This window comes from Schistocerca cancellata, chromosome 4 (genome assembly GCF_023864275.1).
Source record: "Schistocerca cancellata isolate TAMUIC-IGC-003103 chromosome 4, iqSchCanc2.1, whole genome shotgun sequence".
Taxonomy (NCBI): Eukaryota; Metazoa; Arthropoda; class Insecta; order Orthoptera; family Acrididae; genus Schistocerca; species Schistocerca cancellata.
Genome location: NC_064629.1, coordinates 873,359,220 through 873,377,275, shown reverse-complemented (window position 1 = coordinate 873,377,275; position 18,056 = coordinate 873,359,220). Strand labels below are relative to the sequence as shown.

General features: G+C 37.5%; 1 protein-coding gene across 4 annotated transcripts in view; it reads right to left on the bottom strand.

The window, feature by feature from the left end:
* The window catches only part of LOC126185023 (glycogen debranching enzyme), a 192,078-nt gene that overhangs the window by 91,836 nt on the left and 82,186 nt on the right, over nucleotides 1–18,056 (bottom strand). For all 4 annotated transcript variants that reach the window (XM_049927749.1, XM_049927752.1, XM_049927748.1 and 1 more), the window contains exons 5-7: nucleotides 16,708–16,842; nucleotides 6,262–6,480; nucleotides 482–720 (exon numbers count right to left, since the gene is read on the bottom strand). In XM_049927749.1, the coding sequence (XP_049783706.1) occupies nucleotides 482–720; nucleotides 6,262–6,480; nucleotides 16,708–16,842 (593 nt within the window). The remainder of the gene's footprint in view (nucleotides 1–481; nucleotides 721–6,261; nucleotides 6,481–16,707; nucleotides 16,843–18,056) is intronic.

Below are 18,056 nucleotides of genomic sequence, written 5' to 3'. Positions count from 1 at the left end.
GAATTTGGGGTGGGTGGGGGGTAAGGCTTCAGAATATAAATTCCACTGTTATATACTCCCTCATAGGCCTTGTGGTTAATGATAATATAGACTTGAAAAGCAACTGCAGAATTCACTCGGTGAAGACATGACAGAACAATTATTTGTTCCTCAAAAACACTTGCTTGATCAGTGTCCAGAAAGTGGTTCATTATTCCCCTGCACAAGGAGAAAAAAACTGCACGATAAACCTTAAGTTTTGCATCCTATTTTGAAAGGCTTCTTTTTATTCTCTGCAATTGTTAATGGAGTAGTTCAAGTTTTTTGTTGTTCTATGTTACTTATTTGTGTATATTATCACAAATATTTTGTTTCTATGTTATTTTCTTATATTAAAATTTCTTCAGCATTCTGTAAATTACATAGGTATTTGTTCCATTTTGCCATAGAGCCTGAAAAATTAAGGAACACATAAATAATTACATTTTAGTAAATGACTTACCTATATACATTATATAACTGAAGGGCTAATTCCATATCCACATTAGACTTCAATCGGCGATACTGGGGATCTTGAGTAATCTTTAGTTTCATGTTTTCCTGAGAAACCACTTGCACTGGTGGTAATCTTTTTCTTACAAGCGACTGAAATTCTGATACAAGTGCATTAACATCCACCATGTACAGCTCAGACACTTTAATTTGTGGAAGAAAAAAGCCATGGAGTGCACTTCGAATTGCCTATAAAATACAGAAGAATCACAAAGTTGTTTAAATAGTTAAAAAAAAAAAAAAAGTGTTCTACATCTACAATCAATTACATTGTTTCCAATTTCACTGACACCTATCTTGTTCAAATGACAGATGGCCTAATGTAATGACACACTTTTTTAAATTATGAGGGTAATCCCAAAAATAAGGTCTCCTATTTTTTATATGTACATAGAACTGTTTATTTCTACAATGGTTTACATCAGTTTACAGCTTTAATATTTAGCTTTTTTCGACATAATCAACATTTCTGTCAATGCATTTTTGTAGACACTGTGGCAGTTTTTGTATGCCCATGTCATACCAGCTCACCACCAGCTCCACAGCTTTGGCGAAGAAGGCTGCCGCCACTGGCACCATTGTCATTTGGTCTCAGGTGTAAAGTGATATGCCCAGGTTTCGTCACCTGTGACAATTGAGTCCAGAAAGTGGTGAAGAAATGCGCGGGAAGCATCAACTTGTGCCACATGTGGTCCCCAGTCAGCATGCATGGCACCCATCTTGCGCACACCTTTCTGGTAGTTCAATGTTTCCGTTAAAATTCTGTGAGTAGTGCTTCAGGAAACCTCAGGAACCAACGTGCAGAGATCATCCAGGGTGATCCACCGATCTTCATGCATGCTTTGCTCAAGCTCCAACACTGTTCCCTTTGAAACTGATGGTCTCCCGCTCCTTTGTTCATCATGAACTTTGGTCCGACCAGCTGCAAACTCACTACATCACTTACGAAAATTTTTGAAATTGCTGCACGATCACCATACACTTCCATCAATTGGCGATGGATTTCAATCGGCACAGTGCCCTTTGTTTTCAAAAACCAAATAACTGCACACAATTTGCACTTGGCAGTAACATCCAATGGGAGCTCCATTTTCAACAGCTGCCAAGCCAAGACTGAGCACCTCAGCATGGCGTGCGCATGTTTACACACATCACGTGAAGCACTCTTCATAACAGTGTGACCAACTGCCACACAAACAGAGATGTGTACTTATAAAAAAAATAGGAGACCTTACTTTTGGGATTACCCTCATACTATTTGTTGTTTGAGCTCAGTCTGTACTGTAATACATTGATTTCTGTTACTTCTTAGTATGTTAACACTCCCCTATTCAGAATATCAGGCCAAACCTCACGTTCCCTTCGCTATAATAGCTAATGTTGCAGACCATGTAGCTAAGCCTTCTAATTCCATAAATTTCCTACAAATAATGTATTTACTGAACAGCTACACTTTTAAGTTATGTTTTCAGGGAGTATGGTCACTATGTTACCTTTTTGATGAATGACAGGACCTATTTCTGTCAGCGCCATACTTTTTACTCACAGCTTCTCAATAAGTGTTTATGTTTCTGATATTTTGAACTTTAAAATACTGCTTCAGTCATGGCCAGCAAAAAATTTAACTTACAAACTTCAATAATGTCATTGATTTTAAGATCTGTTAGACACAACCAAACTATCTTACAACTCAATGCTATTTTACAGCAAAATGTGTATGCTGAAATTTACTGAATATGAGAGAAAGGACTCTCTCCTTACATGATGTGCTGTTGCACTATGGTTCTGATAAGGTAGCAGGATTAGACAGTTCTCAGCTCACTTTCTGCTGACACTCCACTTATCTAACTCATGTTGTCTTATATTTGTTGGTTGACTACGAAGGGATTTTATAGCCAAGTATAGAACCACATTACAAAATTTGTGGGAGGATATTATGGATGTTGTTTTGTATCTTATGTTATGTTTCCATCTCACAATATATTCAAAATATAGTTATACATCTAGCAACAGTCATCATCAAACAGTATATTAATATACATGGAAGAACGCCGCGTATTCCACATATCAGTGAATCATTACCTCTGCAGCGGCATGCAATTGGTCGAGTGACCTATCTTTGGACTGCAAACTTAGAGGTTTGCACCAGACCTTCAGTCTGTTGTGAGCTTTTGAATTGGAGTGACTGTGTGTTTATGAATAACAATGCCAACTGATCATTAAAGTGCTTATCTCTGCACGTGGGATCTTACCATATTCATTTAAGCCATCGTACCCACTTCCACATCTCTGTTCTACATGTTTCCATGTGTTGACTATTTACATGTTGTGTTTTGAGGCATAGATAGGGAATCATCCAGTCATTTGCCTTAATGAGTGTTGCAATCCATGTAAATCTCTCATGCCAATTTGATCAAGATTTGACTTCCCTGCTTTGCAAGACAATCCTCCACATGCATTTCACATAGCAGTATGCTGTTTGTCGTAATAAAAATGTGAGCAGAACTCAAATTGCAATTTTTTGCAGATGTGAATAACTTACTGGACAGAAAGTTTATTATGCTGATTCCAATCCCTGTTGAACTATATGCATATAAGGGGCAGTCAAATGGAAATGAGACAGATGGAAAAGAAAAAGTAAACTGTTTATTATTTCAAAAGTAACTGTGATAACTATTAATACATTTGTCCCACTGTGAGACAAGATGGTCAGTGCCTTCATGGAAAAATTTTTGCAGTTACCTATGGAATGATAATTGTACCATGCATACACTTCTCAATCCGAAGCAAATCAATGGCCATGAATGTCTTTCTTCAGGGCTCAAAAATATGGAAAGTTTATGGGGAGAGTCGGGACTGTATAGAGGATATATAAGGGCTTCCTAGTGAAACTTATGCAGTGTAGTCGAAACAACCTTGGCAACATGTGGGAAGGCATAACCCTGCAACAGAATGATGCCATCTGTCAACATTGCTGGGCATTTGGACTTGATGATGTGCTTCAGTTTGTGAAAAGTGTCCATGTGAACATCAAGATGGAATTATAAATATCTGTTTAATGTTAAAACAAGCATCAGTCTTAACATTATATATATATAAATGTCACAAGCATTATAGTGATGAGCTGCCACTCTGTGTACCACAGTGTCATGCTTGGTGTCTTCTATGAGAAGATGGTAATGTGAGAAAAAATTGTCTTTAGCAAGCCTAGTAGATACCACCATAATGTAATGCAATCATCACCATTTTAACTGTAGCCTGGAATATGTCGGAGCGTGCCTGGCATAAATAGTTTAATGGGCACACACAAATAGGTTTCTGTTTCCTGTTTTACCCATATGAAAAATAGTAGGTGGCTTGAGGTCTCATTTTGATAGTTGTTCATATAGACTGATGTTCCAAAATATGCTAAAATGTTAGGGAAACAGCATCCACAGTGGGGACTAGCGTAATACTGTTCCCCATCTTTTACTAATTCATGTCATACAGTTACATTGGGAGTGCAATAGTTATACAAGACATGCCTGGAAAGTAAGTACCATTTGGAAAAAAGTCATAAAAACATTTTTTCACACCAAAATTTATTTTTACAAGAGAGAGAATTTCTTACAGTGCACCAGCAGTACTTTGTCATATGTCAACAACCAGAACAATTTTACAGTTTTTTACCCTGTGCTGATTTTAATATCACAGCCCCTGAGTATTGAGTAGTATGGTTTCTAAGAAAACCTGAGTGGTCCACTGATAGCCTTAACTGCATGATGCTGTGACTTATTGAGTGGTAGCTCACTGGTGTAATGCTCATAGTCTTAATGCATATCTAGTGTTATGATTGATGTTTATTTTAACATTAACCAAGTATGCTTAATCCCATCTTAGTATCTTCTATGACAAGATGGCAATGTAAGCAAATGTTGTCTCTAGAATGGTGAGACAAGCAGTAACTGTCATAACATAATATAACTGTCACTATTTTGTTTGGAGTGTGTTGGAGGATGCATGGCATTATAGTTTAATGTTTTAAAATCTAGGATTATAGTGTCAATCGGTGTCTTGTATATTGGATATTATGGTCTGTAGTGAGGAAACCTTTAGTGGTTGTGTATTCTGTCACCACACATGCTGGTGCAACAGCTTTCTGTGTTAATGTGGGAGATGTCTTTATACATTTAATTTTGTTAATGGTTCACACAGTTTGAAGTTCCAAATTAAGCTAAAATGGTAGGTTGTCATCATCCATAGTGGTGGCTAATGTAATGAGCTAACTTTGACACTGTTTCTCATGTTTTCTTAATGTGTATCAAACAGTTACATTATGGCTGCAAAAGTTATAATGAGGCATGTTTGGAAAGTAAGTACTGTTCTGGAGAAAAACCCATAAAAACATTTTTACACATTTTTTAACCAAAATTTATTTTTACAGGAAAAAGCATTTCTTAAACTGTTTTTCTGCATAGTTGCCACCATTTTTCAGACATTTGACATAGTAGGAAACCAACTTTTCTATTCCCTCTTTGTAGAAATATGCTGCCAGTGAAGACAGCCATTGCTGAACACTGTTTTTTTTTGTGATTTTCAGCTTGTTCAATACCTTACCATGGTTGAAACCATCAATGTGGTACAACAACGAAAAAAACTGAGAAAATATTGGCATGCAATTCAAAACAAAAGGCATGGAATGCTCATCATGGCAGTGTGTTGCTTCATGACAATGCACATCCCCAGTCTGCTTGTGTCACAGACAACCTTATTCATCAATTTGGTTAGGAGCAGTTCAATCACCTACCATACAGCCCCAACCCCACACCTACTGACTACCACTTTTTCTTGAAATTGAAACATGATTTTGGAGGAAGGTGCTTTAACAATGATGGCAATGCAAAAACCGGTGTTCAGAAGTGTCTGTCTTCACTGGCAGCATCTTTCTATGAAGGGGGTATAGAAAAGTTGGTTTCCTGCTATGACAAATCTCTGAACAATGCATGAACTATTTGGAAATATTGTTTAAGAAATTCTCTTTCTTGTAAAAATAAATTTTGTTACTTTTTGTTGGGACATGCCTCTTACGTCAAAATGTTGTTGAAATTTATAAGAAGGGATCAATTTTGTTCCTTTTACTTACCAGTGAAATAAGAACTATAATGTACTAGTTTTTGGTAGTGCATATGAATACATTACATTGTGACTGTGATATGACACTGGCCACAGATGATGCCAATGGATCAAGAGCAAGAAACTAGACACACCTGTTGACTTCCTGTAAACTAATTAGTAGTTCACGCATGCAGTGTGGTTTCTTCTGTTGAATGTCTCATGCATGTAATAAGATTACTCCGTATCTGTTGTATGACTATGTGTTGTGTGGATGTTATCCAAATACGTCCGTGGAATTTTGCTTGATAAGCATTTTTAGTGCATGTATGTTAATATAAAAAGAATGCTAATTGTGCTATTAACAGCTATGTACATTATATCATGTCAATGTTATTTCTGTTACATGTTTGTTAATATTGCACTGTTTGAAAATGAGTGCCTGCATTTGAAACTAGTCGCCATTATAAATTACACACAAGCGTGACTGAAATTTAAATCATAACTAATTTTTCACAAGTCATTGTGAATCATCGTCATAAAGTAATGCTATCAGGAATGTAATACAGAAGATAAAAGCAAACTTCATCCGATCATTAGGCAAAATGTATGCATATTACAATAATATGATGAACTTACTGACAGATGTTCTTCACAATTTACTTCAGATGGTATGCCCGAAAACTGCCACTTTCCTTCTGCTACTTCAACTGTAAGCTGATGCAGTAGAGCATCAAGTAGATATGCTGGTCGAAGATGTGGTGAATTGACTAGATTGTAGGTGCATTCTGGATGTTCTTTGAGCCACTGGGATTCATTGGCAGTGTGGTTTAAAACTACATCACAGATGCTCACCACCTAAAATTAGAATCAAGACATTTCAACTACTTAAGCAATTTTTTCAAGAGTAAATACAGGCTAACATATGCATAAAAAAAAGTATGCTCAGCCTCACAAGTGATATATTAAAAATATATTGATGAAATGATTGTGTGTAGAGGGAGAAAAATAATGCAATACTTTTTTTTGCACCCAGTTTCATTTCTAAGGAGTAAAACACACCCTGAAGTGTGATTTGGCACATTAGATATAGAGGGAATACTTTGAAACAATGATATATAAAAATGTTTTTCATATAAAAGTTGATATTTAATTAATGTTATTGAAAAAATTATTTTGTATCATAATAATGAGTTACTTATTATTTTCAATTAATAAAATACATGTATGTGAAGCAGTATAGCAACATGAATTTAAAACATAAAACAAATATAAGTACAATAAATAATTAGAATAATAATGAATGTTTAGGTATTTTAATTAGGTGTGTTGAAAAACTCCAACAGCACTTCCCATAATTTATTTTCCAAAAATTGTGTTTCAGAAACCAATTTTATTACACATGGATTTATGTTGCTTGAAAGCTTCTTTAATTTATGCTGTAACAAAATTTTTCATTTTTCAAAATTAATTAATTAATTAATGGTGGTGAGGTATTATGAAAAATTTCAGATCATTACAAAAAACTTTTCCAGAATGTTCTACACGAAAAATGTTTTTTATGTACTGAAAAGCCAGAGAAACTGGTATAGGCATGCTTATTCAAATACAGACATATGTAAACAGGCAAAATATGGTGCGGTGGTCAGCAATGCCTATGTAAAACAACAAGAGTCTGGCCCAGTTGTTAGATTGGTTACTGCTGCTACAACAGTAGGTGATAAAGATTTAAGTGAGTTTGAACATGGTGTTATAGTTGGCAAATGAACGATGGGGCAAAGCACCTCTGAGGCAGTGATGGCGTCGGGATTTTTCATATACGAGTGTACTGTGAATATCAGGAATCTGGTAAAACATCAAATCTCTGACATCTCTGCAGGTGGAAAAAGATCCTGCAAGAACGGGACCAATGCTGACTGAAGCGAATTGTTCAACCTGACAGAATTGTAACCCTTCCACAAACTGCTGCATATTTCAATGCTGGGCCATCAATAACATCAGCATGTGACCCATTCAACAAAACATCATTAATCTGGGCTTTTGGAGCCGAAGGCCCACTCTTGTACCCTTGATGACTGACACAAAGCTTTACGACTTGCCTGGTCCCGTCAATACTGACATTGGACTCTTGATGACTGGAAACATGTTGCATGGACGGATGAATCTTGTTTTAAATTGTACAGAGTGGATGGTCGGGTTCGGGTATGGAGACAACCTCATGAATACATGGACCCTGCATGTCAGCAGGGGACTGTTTAAGCTGGTGGAGGCTCTGTAATGATGTGGGGCATGTGCATTTGGGGTGATATGGGACCCCTGATATGTCTATATACAACTCTGACAGGTGACACATATGTAGGCATTCTGTCTGATCATCTACATCCATTCCGGTTCATTGTGTATCTCGATGGACTTTGGCAATTCCAGCAGGACAATGTGACACATCACATGATGTACAATTGATGTGAATTCAACTGACCTAATTGTCTTTCTGCTAGCCTGTTGTTATTGTAAACTTTAGCATTTGTTCTACTGAACTGTTTTGCATCTTATCAACAAAGTTGAACAGGCTTTACATGATGCTTTTGCAGTTTTAGATAATGCAGTGTTATGTTTGTTATTTTAAAACTTGTTCTGGCATTCTACTGAAATTAACATTAGGAGAAATAGCTTTAAGGTTTTTAAGACACTGTGGGAGTTTTTCTGAATTTTGGTGAGATATTCACTGTTAGAGATATTGACCAGTATCTGTGAACTGTGCTTTTATATGTCCAGGTACACTGATGTTATGAACTTCTTGACTTGATATTTTTTGAGTAATGATTTTCAGTATTTTGGAGAATATATAGGAGGGTGTAAATTTTGGAGGGGTATTGTTTTAGAATGAATAAATTATCTTTATATGGATCTTTCCAACAAAATTGATGGTATGAATGAATATCAGATACTTTTGGTCATACTCCTGTCCTAACGCCCCAATGAGCCATGACAGTTTGGACAGATTGCTTAAGTTACAGGTCAGAATTCACCTGGAGTATACTTATAAGAAAACAGAAAGCATAGTAATAGGATTACATACTACTTAGTACAAAATAGGCAGGGGACTGAATAATATATAAAATATATGATACAATGTCAGCTTCATATGCTAATAGTGTCTGAACATATGAAATAAAAATAAGCGATGAAATGTAGTGCATCTTATATAATATTGAACAATACTGCTTATGTGACAGACAATGTTCAAACACTCTCACACTGACATAGAAAAGGTATATGTTACGTTCAGCGTTCTTCATCAAGTGGCCTTCAGGCATATGCAAGTACAATGAATTTCAAAAATTACATTCAAGTATATGTCATTAATTAACATCATGTAACACACTGAGACCTGCTGTACGATGTTAATACTTACGTTTGCCAAGTCCAAACATTGAAAAAGAATCTCAAGTGTGAAATGTTATAAACAATAAGTTTCAACAAACAAAACATCATAATGAGACAATGAGCTGAATTGGAACACTTAAAGAGTTAAAAGCAAAATTATAGTACTGCCTTGAAACCACATGATAACAATTTGCAATAGTCAACTACATGAGAAGCGATGGCTCTTAATTTAGCATAGAGTTACAGTGAGTAAAGCATGTGGCTGAGAACAATGCCTATAGATTAATTAAATATGGAAAGTGTATGTACATATTACCCATTACATAGTGACTGTGATTGTAAACCAGTCTCATAAAAAAACACTAAAATATGTAAAAGTAATGTAATATACCGCATTTTTACATATTTTAATAAAATTTTGTTAAAAAAGTTTATATATGTATTTATAAACATTGCATAAACATTTGAGCACAGCCTATCAATGACAATAAAATACTAGTGCAAGGTCTAGGTTGCAACAAGATACAACACGAAGAGATCCAATTTGGACCATTGTCTCATTATGATGTAATGCATGTTGACACTTGTATCTTTCATTATTGTTCACAACCTTCCACAATTGAGATGTTTAAGCTCTGGTATGAGCCTTTTTCAGTGTAGGTATTTTCATTGCATTTGATTCCATGGGAATGACCGTGCCCCACACCCATGATGTAATCCATGACAGGTAGATGGTCAGCTTCAGTCTTTATGTTATCTGTCTTTTTTTATTGTATTGAAGATCTAAATTTTAAAAGACAGTGCAGCTATCTTCAGTGCATTATTAGTAGTCACACAGACTGAACATAATTATAATGACACATATTCCAGTTTAAATACTGGAATATGTGTCATAATTACACAAGAATACTACAGCACATAATCACAGATAATCTCCTACAGACCTGACGGTATCAGAAATGTTAATATAGCTTGATGTTAAATTCAGAATGTATACAGTCTGGTCTGTATTAGAGGCTCTGATTGGTGAGGTTTTACTGATGTGATAGAAAGGAAGTGTATGTTTGAATATACTCTCATGCCAATAATTTTGTTTTTACATATGATATTTCAATCTGTCTTTTATCAATTATTGTGGGGGATAGTTAGTTGTTTTTGCTCAGTTAAGTCCACTCAGACCTCCACTTGCAGTGCCTGACAAGTATATTAAGGCCAGTTGTCAAAGTCTTGCGACGAAAAATTGTAATTTGACTTGGCACGACATAAGAAATTTGGTATTAGATGGAATGAAAATTACAAACTCTAATGTCACCATGCATATGATAGATGGAAAGGTGAAGTAATTACACTTCATAAAAATATTAGGAAGTCAAACAATAACATACAATAGTGTATAGGGGCTGTTAGCTGGCTTACAAAATGTCTATTGGATGGTAGTCTATTAATTTGCATGCCTGATCACCATTTGTCTACAGGGTTAAGGAAGCTCAATGTAAGAGCTTCTAAGCAATTGCATACCATTTGCATACAGTAGGAGTTGTTATATTCATAAATAACACAAATTCAAAATTATGGAAATAAATCAGTTCTTTGTAGCTCAGCATACATGACATGAAGTTGTGAATTTAGACTTGAAAATGCTATGTATATTTTTGTCACTACATACAATGGGAAAAGTGTGTGTGTGTGTGTGTGTGTGTGTGTGTGTGTGTGTGTGTGTGTGTGTGTGTGTGTGTGTGCAAGAAAAAAGATGGCACTGTGCAGGCATTTAGAGAGACTACTAATTTATGTTGATTTTAATACTGATTTTTTAAATCAGTCTGACTGGAGAGGCAATCTAGATACATTAAATGTATTCACAATTGCGAATTTTCACAAATATCAACTGTAGAATGGAATGACAATAATGAAAATTTGTGCCAGACCAGGATTCAAACCTGGATATTCTGCTTATCATGAGTGGTCACATTTGACTATCTGAGTACAACTCACGAGCATACCTAAACTTCCATATGTCATCAACGATCCATCTACAATATGTACTTGTACATCCATTATGTATATTCGCATACAGGATATACATTTCACTTGAAAGTCACTTGCCTAGTGTTGGTGGATAAATACGATAGTGCAGTGCTTGTGTTATTCTGAATTACAATGCAAAGTTCCTTTGGACATGCATGCATATCCAAAGCAACAGCCACTGCAGCAACTACAGCCATTATGAAATACATTAAATGTGTTTACAGTTGTGAATATGGACAACCATCAGCTGTAGAATGGAATGATGACAATGAAATTTTGTGCCATACTGGGACGCAAACCCAGAGTATGGGTTGTAGATGCATGGTTGATGACATATGGAAGTTTGGGTCTGACTGTGAGCCGTGCTCAGATAGCCAAACAGTAAGGCAACTTCTCACGATAAGTGGGAAATCCATGTTTGAGTTCCAATCTGACACAAATTTTCATTGTCATCATTCTATTCTACAGCTTATGGTTGTTCCTTTGGACATGCATGCATCTGCAAAGGAGCTTCATATCATAATTCAGAACAACACAGGCACAGCCCTATCGTAGCAATCTAGATAGGTTACAAGTCACTGATGATTTAATATCAAAACAATTTTGAATACCTACAGATGGTAACAATCTGATGGATCATGTAGTCATAGCACAATCTGAATCATATATTGCATTGATTGACTGTTCTTTCAGTTCTTGGAAGACTTTTTTATGCATTATGAATGAAACACACACAACACTGGTGTAATATGAATAAAGATTATTATAGAATATATATAAAGAATATAGAATATTACACAGGTATTGTGTGTGTTTCATTCATAATGAATCATATAGTTATCTATGGAATAACACCTCCAAAAGACTCACGCTTTGTATGACAACTCCCATGACAAAAAAATGAATATTTGACCAAAATAACAAATGTAATTATGGGACCTGGATAAACTGACTAAACCAGAGGTTGTAAAGAGTTTCAGGGAGAGCGAAAGGGAACAAATGCACAGGAATAGGGGAAAGAAATACAGTAGAAGAAGAATTGGTAGCGCTGAGGGATGAGTAGTGATTGCAGCAGAGAATCAAGTAGGTAAAAAGACGAGGGCTAGTAGAAATCCTTGTGTAACAGAAGAAATATTGAATTTAATTGATGAAAGGAGAAAATATAAAAAAAAGGTAAATGAAGCAGGAAAAAAGGAATACAAACGTCGCAAAAATGAGATCGACAGGAAGTGCAAAATGGCTAAGCAGGGATGGCTAGAGGATAAATGTAAGGATGTAGAGGCTTATCTCACGAGGGGTAAGATAGATACTGCCTACAGGAAAATTAAAGAGACCTTTGGAGAAAAGAGAGCCACTTGTACGAATATCAAGAGCTCAGATGGAAACCCAGCTCTAAGCAAAGAAGGGAAAGCAGAAAGGTGGAAGGAGTATATAGAGGGTCTATACAAGGGCGATGTACTTGAGGACAATATTATGGAAATGGAAGAGGGTGTAGATGAAGATGAAATGGGAGATATGATACTGTGTGAAGAGTTTGACAGAGCACTGAAAGACCTGAGTCGAAACAAGGCCCCGGGAGTAGACAACATTCCATTAGAACTACTGATGGCCTTGGGCGAGCCTGTCCTGACAAAACTCTACCATCTGGTGAGCAAGATGTATGAGACAGGCGAAATACCCTCAGACTTCAAGTAGAATATAATAATTCCAATCCCAAAGAAAGCAGGTGTTGACAGATGTGAAAATTACCGAACTATCAGTTTAATAAGTCACGGCTGCAAAATACTAATGCGAATTCTTTACAGATTAATGGAAAAACTAGTAGAAGCCGACCTCGGTGAAGATCAGTTTGGATTCTGTACAAATGTGATGCAATACAGACGCTATGACTTATCTTAAAAGCTAGATTAAGGAAAGGCAAACCTACATTTCTAGCATTTGTAGACTTAGAGAAAGCTTTTGACAATGCTGACTGGAATACTCTTTTTCAAATTCTAAAGGTGGCAGAGGTAAAATACAGGGAGAGAAACGCTATTTACAATTTGTATACACTCCTGGAAATGGAAAAAAGAACACATTGACACCGGTGTGTCAGACCCACCATACTTGCTCTGGACACTGCGAGAGGGCTGTACAAGCAATGATCACACGCACGGCACAGCGGACACACCAGGAACCGCGGTGTTGGCCGTCGAATGGCGCTAGCTGCGCAGCATTTGTGTACCGCCGCCGTCAGTGTCAGCCAGTTTGCCGTGGCATACGGAGCTCCATCGCAGTCATTAACACTGGTAGCATGCCGCGACAGCGTGGACGTGAACCGTATGTGCAGTTGACGGACTTTGAGCGAGGGCGTATAGTGGGCATGCGGGAGGCCGGGTGGACGTACCGCTGAATTGCTCAACACGTGGGGCGTGAGGTCTCCACAGTACATCGATGTTGTCGCCAGTGGTCGGCGGAAGGTGCACGTGCCCGTCGACCTGAGACCGGACCGCAGCGACGCACGGATGCACGCCAAGACCGTAGGATCCTACGCAGTGCTGTAGGGGACCGCACCGCCACTTCCCAGCAAATTAGGGACACTGTTGCTCCTGGGGTATCGGCGAGGACCATTCGCAACCGTCTCCATGAAGCTGGGCTACGATCCCGCACACCGTTAGGCCGTCTTCCGCTCACGCCACAACATCGTGCAGCCCGCCTCCAGTGGTGTCGCGACAGGCGTGAATGGAGGGACGAATGGAGACGTGTCGTCTTCAGCGATGAGAGTCGCTTCTGCCTTGGTGCCAATGATGGTCGTATGCGTGTTTGGCGCCGTGCAGGTGAGCGCCACAATCAGGACTGCATACGACCGAGGCACACAGGGCCAACACCCGGCATCATGGTGTGGGGAGCGATCTCCTACACTGGCCGTACACCACTGGTGATCGTTGAGGGGACACTGAACAGTGCACGGTACATCCAAACCGTCATCGAACCCATCATTCTACCATTCCTAGACCGGCAAGGGAACTTGCTGTTCCAACAGGACAATGCACGTCCGCATGTATCCCGTGCCACCCAACGTGCTCTAGAAGGTGTAAGTCAACTACCCTGGCCAGCAAGATCTCCGGATCTGTCCCCCATTGAGCATGTTTGGGACTGGATGAAGCGTCGTCTCACGCGGTCTGCACATCCAGCACGAACGCTGGTCCAACTGAGGCGCCAGGTGGAAATGGCATGGCAAGCCGTTCCACAGGACTACATCCAGCATCTCTACGATCGTCTCCATGGGAGAATAGCAGCCTGCATTGCTGCGAAAGGTGGATATACACTGTACTAGTGCCGACATTGTGCATGCTCTGTTGCCTGTGTCTATGTGCCTGTGGTTCTGTCAGTGTGATCATGTGATGTATCTGACCCCAGGAATGTGTCAATAAAGTTTCCCCTTCCTGGGACAATGAATTCACGGTGTTCTTATTTCAATTTCCAGGAGTGTAGAAACCAAATGGCAGTTATAAGAGTCGAGGGACATGAGAGGGAAGCAATGGTTGGGAAGGGAGTCAGACAGGGTTGTAGCCTCTCCCCAATGTTATTCAATCTGTATATTGAGCAAGCAGTGAAGGAAACAAAAGAAAAGTTCAGAGTAGGCATTCAAATCCATGGAGAAGAAATAAAAACTTTGAGGTTCGCCAATGACATTGTAATTCTGTCAGAGACAGCAAAGGACTTGGAAGAGCAGTTGAACGGAATGGATAGTGTCTTGAAAGGAGGATATAAGATGAACATCAACAAAAGCAAAACGAAGATAATGGAATGTAGTCGAATTAAGTTGGGTGATGCTGAGGGTATTAGATTAGGAAATGAGACACTTAAAGTAGTAGAGGAGTTTTGCTATTTGGGGAGCAAAATAACTGATGATGGTCGAAGTAGAGAGGATATAAAATGTAGACTGGCAATGGCAAGGAAAGCGTTTCTGAAGAAGAGAAATTTTTTAACATCGAGTATAGGTTTGAGTGTCAGTAAGTTTTTCTGAAGGTATTTGTATGGAGTGTAGCCATGTATGGAAGGGAAACGTGGACGATAAATATTTTAGACATGAAGAGAATAGAAGCTTTCGAAATGTGGTGCTACAGAAGAATGCTGAAGATTAGATGGGTAGATCACATAACTAATGAGGAGGTGTGGAATAGGATTGGGGAGAAGAGAAGTTTGCGGCAAAACTTGACCAGAAGAAGGGATCGGTTGGTAGGACATGTTCTGAGGCATCAAGGGATCACCAATTTAGTATTGTAGGGCAGCGTGGAGGGTAAAAATCGTAGAGGGAGACCAAGAGATGAATACACCAAGCAGATTCAGAAGGATGTAGGTTGCAGTAGGTACTGGGAGATGAAGAAGCTTGCACAGGATAGAGTGGCATGGAGAGCTGCATCAAACCAGTCTCACGACTGAATACCACAACAACAACAACAACAACATTAGTTATTAATAGTCTGTTTTCTATGGATCAAAAATTCTGAACTGTCACTGTCATGCACTTATAAAAGCAATATCAAAATTTCTTCTTTTTTTCAACTATTATTTGCAGAGCCACTGCATTATGAAATAAGATGTGTATATGTCACAAAAGGAGCAATTTAATACATTCTTAAATTCTTATTACTTTCCCCCACCAACTTGCACTTCTGGGCCTGTTATTCTTGGAAATAGTAAAATTTACTGTCAATGACTTGATACTGAGGTTAGGAATACAGTGACAGATTTGATAATTCCAAGAATGACTGACACATTAAGTGCATCATACTCATTGTCCAAGCACTTCCTGCAATATTACTTAGTTCTCCATTTCTTTCACACAACTGATTCAGACACACACTGTAGAACATAACAGTTGAACAGATTCACTGAAGAAGTAGTGGAGAGAGAAATGAGGACCCCAAATCAAAATATATTGAAGAACATGAAGTGAAGTAAATGTCTATATTTTCACTAATAACATTAGCTAACTTTGTTAATGAGTGTCTATGCACACTCCTCTTCATACCAGAATGAGGAGAACATAATCAGACTCCTAGTCTCTCGATGGAAGACAAACGAGTATTACATGCTACTAAAATGTAGCTTGAACAGTGGAAAGCCCAAGTTGGAATATCAACAATTATGAAAAATACAGATTGCTGCTCACCATAAAGATGGCACCCTGAGTTGCAGACAGGTACAATGAAAAGGACTGCTACACATGAGATTTTGGCAAAAGCCAGCAATCTGGTCAGAGCGGCCAGCGATAGTGGTCATATGTGCATGAGGTGTGCCTACTTGTTTGGATGTGTATGTTGTCCTTTCTTTTCTGAAGAAGGCTTTGGCCATAAGCTCAGTGTGTAACAGTCTTTTCACTGTGCCTGTCTGCAACTTAACATGCCATCTTTATGGTAAGTTGCAATCTATCCTTTCCATAGGAGTGTAACTTGGTTACACATAATATAGTAATAATAAAATTATTTCACAAATTACAATGTGAAATTGCTTTATAGTGTTACATTAATATGGAGTGTTTGCTGACATTTATAAAACAGCAGTGATGTCCCATCCTCACACCAACAGGAAGACTGTACAGGTAGTCAGGTTAACTCACCTGAAAAATTGAATGAATCTTAAGAACAACTTATCTTTTTAGAGTCAAGAAAAAGCATGCGAACTTACTTTCCATTCATCTCTCATCTTTGTGATCAATGATTCAACATCATTAATTGTTACTGTTTTGTTTTCTTCACTAAACAGTGGATTCAGTTTTAATTGATCACTAATGCTGTAAGATGAGTTGGATCCTCCAAGTTCCTATAAAAAAAGAAAAAAAGTTGCATGTAAAACTGAAGACATGGTTTGAAAACTGGAGTGCTTTGCTAGACATGCATATTGGTGATGTTATGCCCCTGTCTCCCTCCTACCTTCTAACTAGGAAACCTACAGTTTAATGTTCAGTCCAAAACACAGGGGTAACATCGCGAAGTGTCCATAAATGATCTTGATGGAACTTTGTGGGTGTGTAGAGGGGGCAAAATAATGCAGTACATATTTTTTTGTTCTTGTTCAATTTCATTTTCATGAGTAAAACACATTGTGTAAGGTAATATGTTATTTTAGGTTTAGAGGGAATCTCTTCAAAACAATGATATTATAAGAAATGTTTCTCATATAACAGTTGATATGTAATTAATGTTCTTGAAAACTGTATAATCAACTTCTGTAATAATTTATAATTTTGCAAAATACCCCACCACAATTAATTAATTTAAAAAAATGAAAACTTTTGTTACCACATAAATTAAAGAAGCGTTCAAGCCATATACATCCCTGTGTAATAAGGCCGGTTTCTGAAATACCATTTTTGTAAAACAAGCTGTACACGATGTGCAGTTGGAATATTTTCAACATACCTAATTAAAATATCTAAACATTAATTACTGTTCTAATTATTTATTTTACTTATATTTGTTTTATGTTTTAATTTATTATTTTACATTTTACATTCATGGGTTTTTTATTTTTTAGTTTACTGTTTCACATATATGTATTTTCTTAATTGGAAGTAATAAGTAACTCATTATTATGATACAAATAATTACAATAATGATAATCTGCAAAGCAATGCTTAAAACATACATGCAGTGCACATAAAATGATCAAAATTTCTGCAGGTAATGCACACAATAGAGAAGACATTATAAAACAAAATTCAGTAGGACTTCAAATTGTCATGGATGGTCCTCTAAATAGCCTGATTTGTATTAGGCATATTTTCAGTAATTTGGTAAGCCTTAGTGAAGAGAACTGATTACATACTAATGACTGCAGCTAAATTATATCATTTCTCAAGTGACATCATAAACATTCAGAAGAAATAGATCTGAACAACTTCTCACAAAGTTCTTCCAACATCAAAAGCTGTATATATCTCACAGCTGTACCTGTGCTGTCAGGCTCTTTGAGACAACCAAATAAACAAGTTCCTTGTCCTTAGGTATGGTGCTCTACATGGTTCTTTCACATTA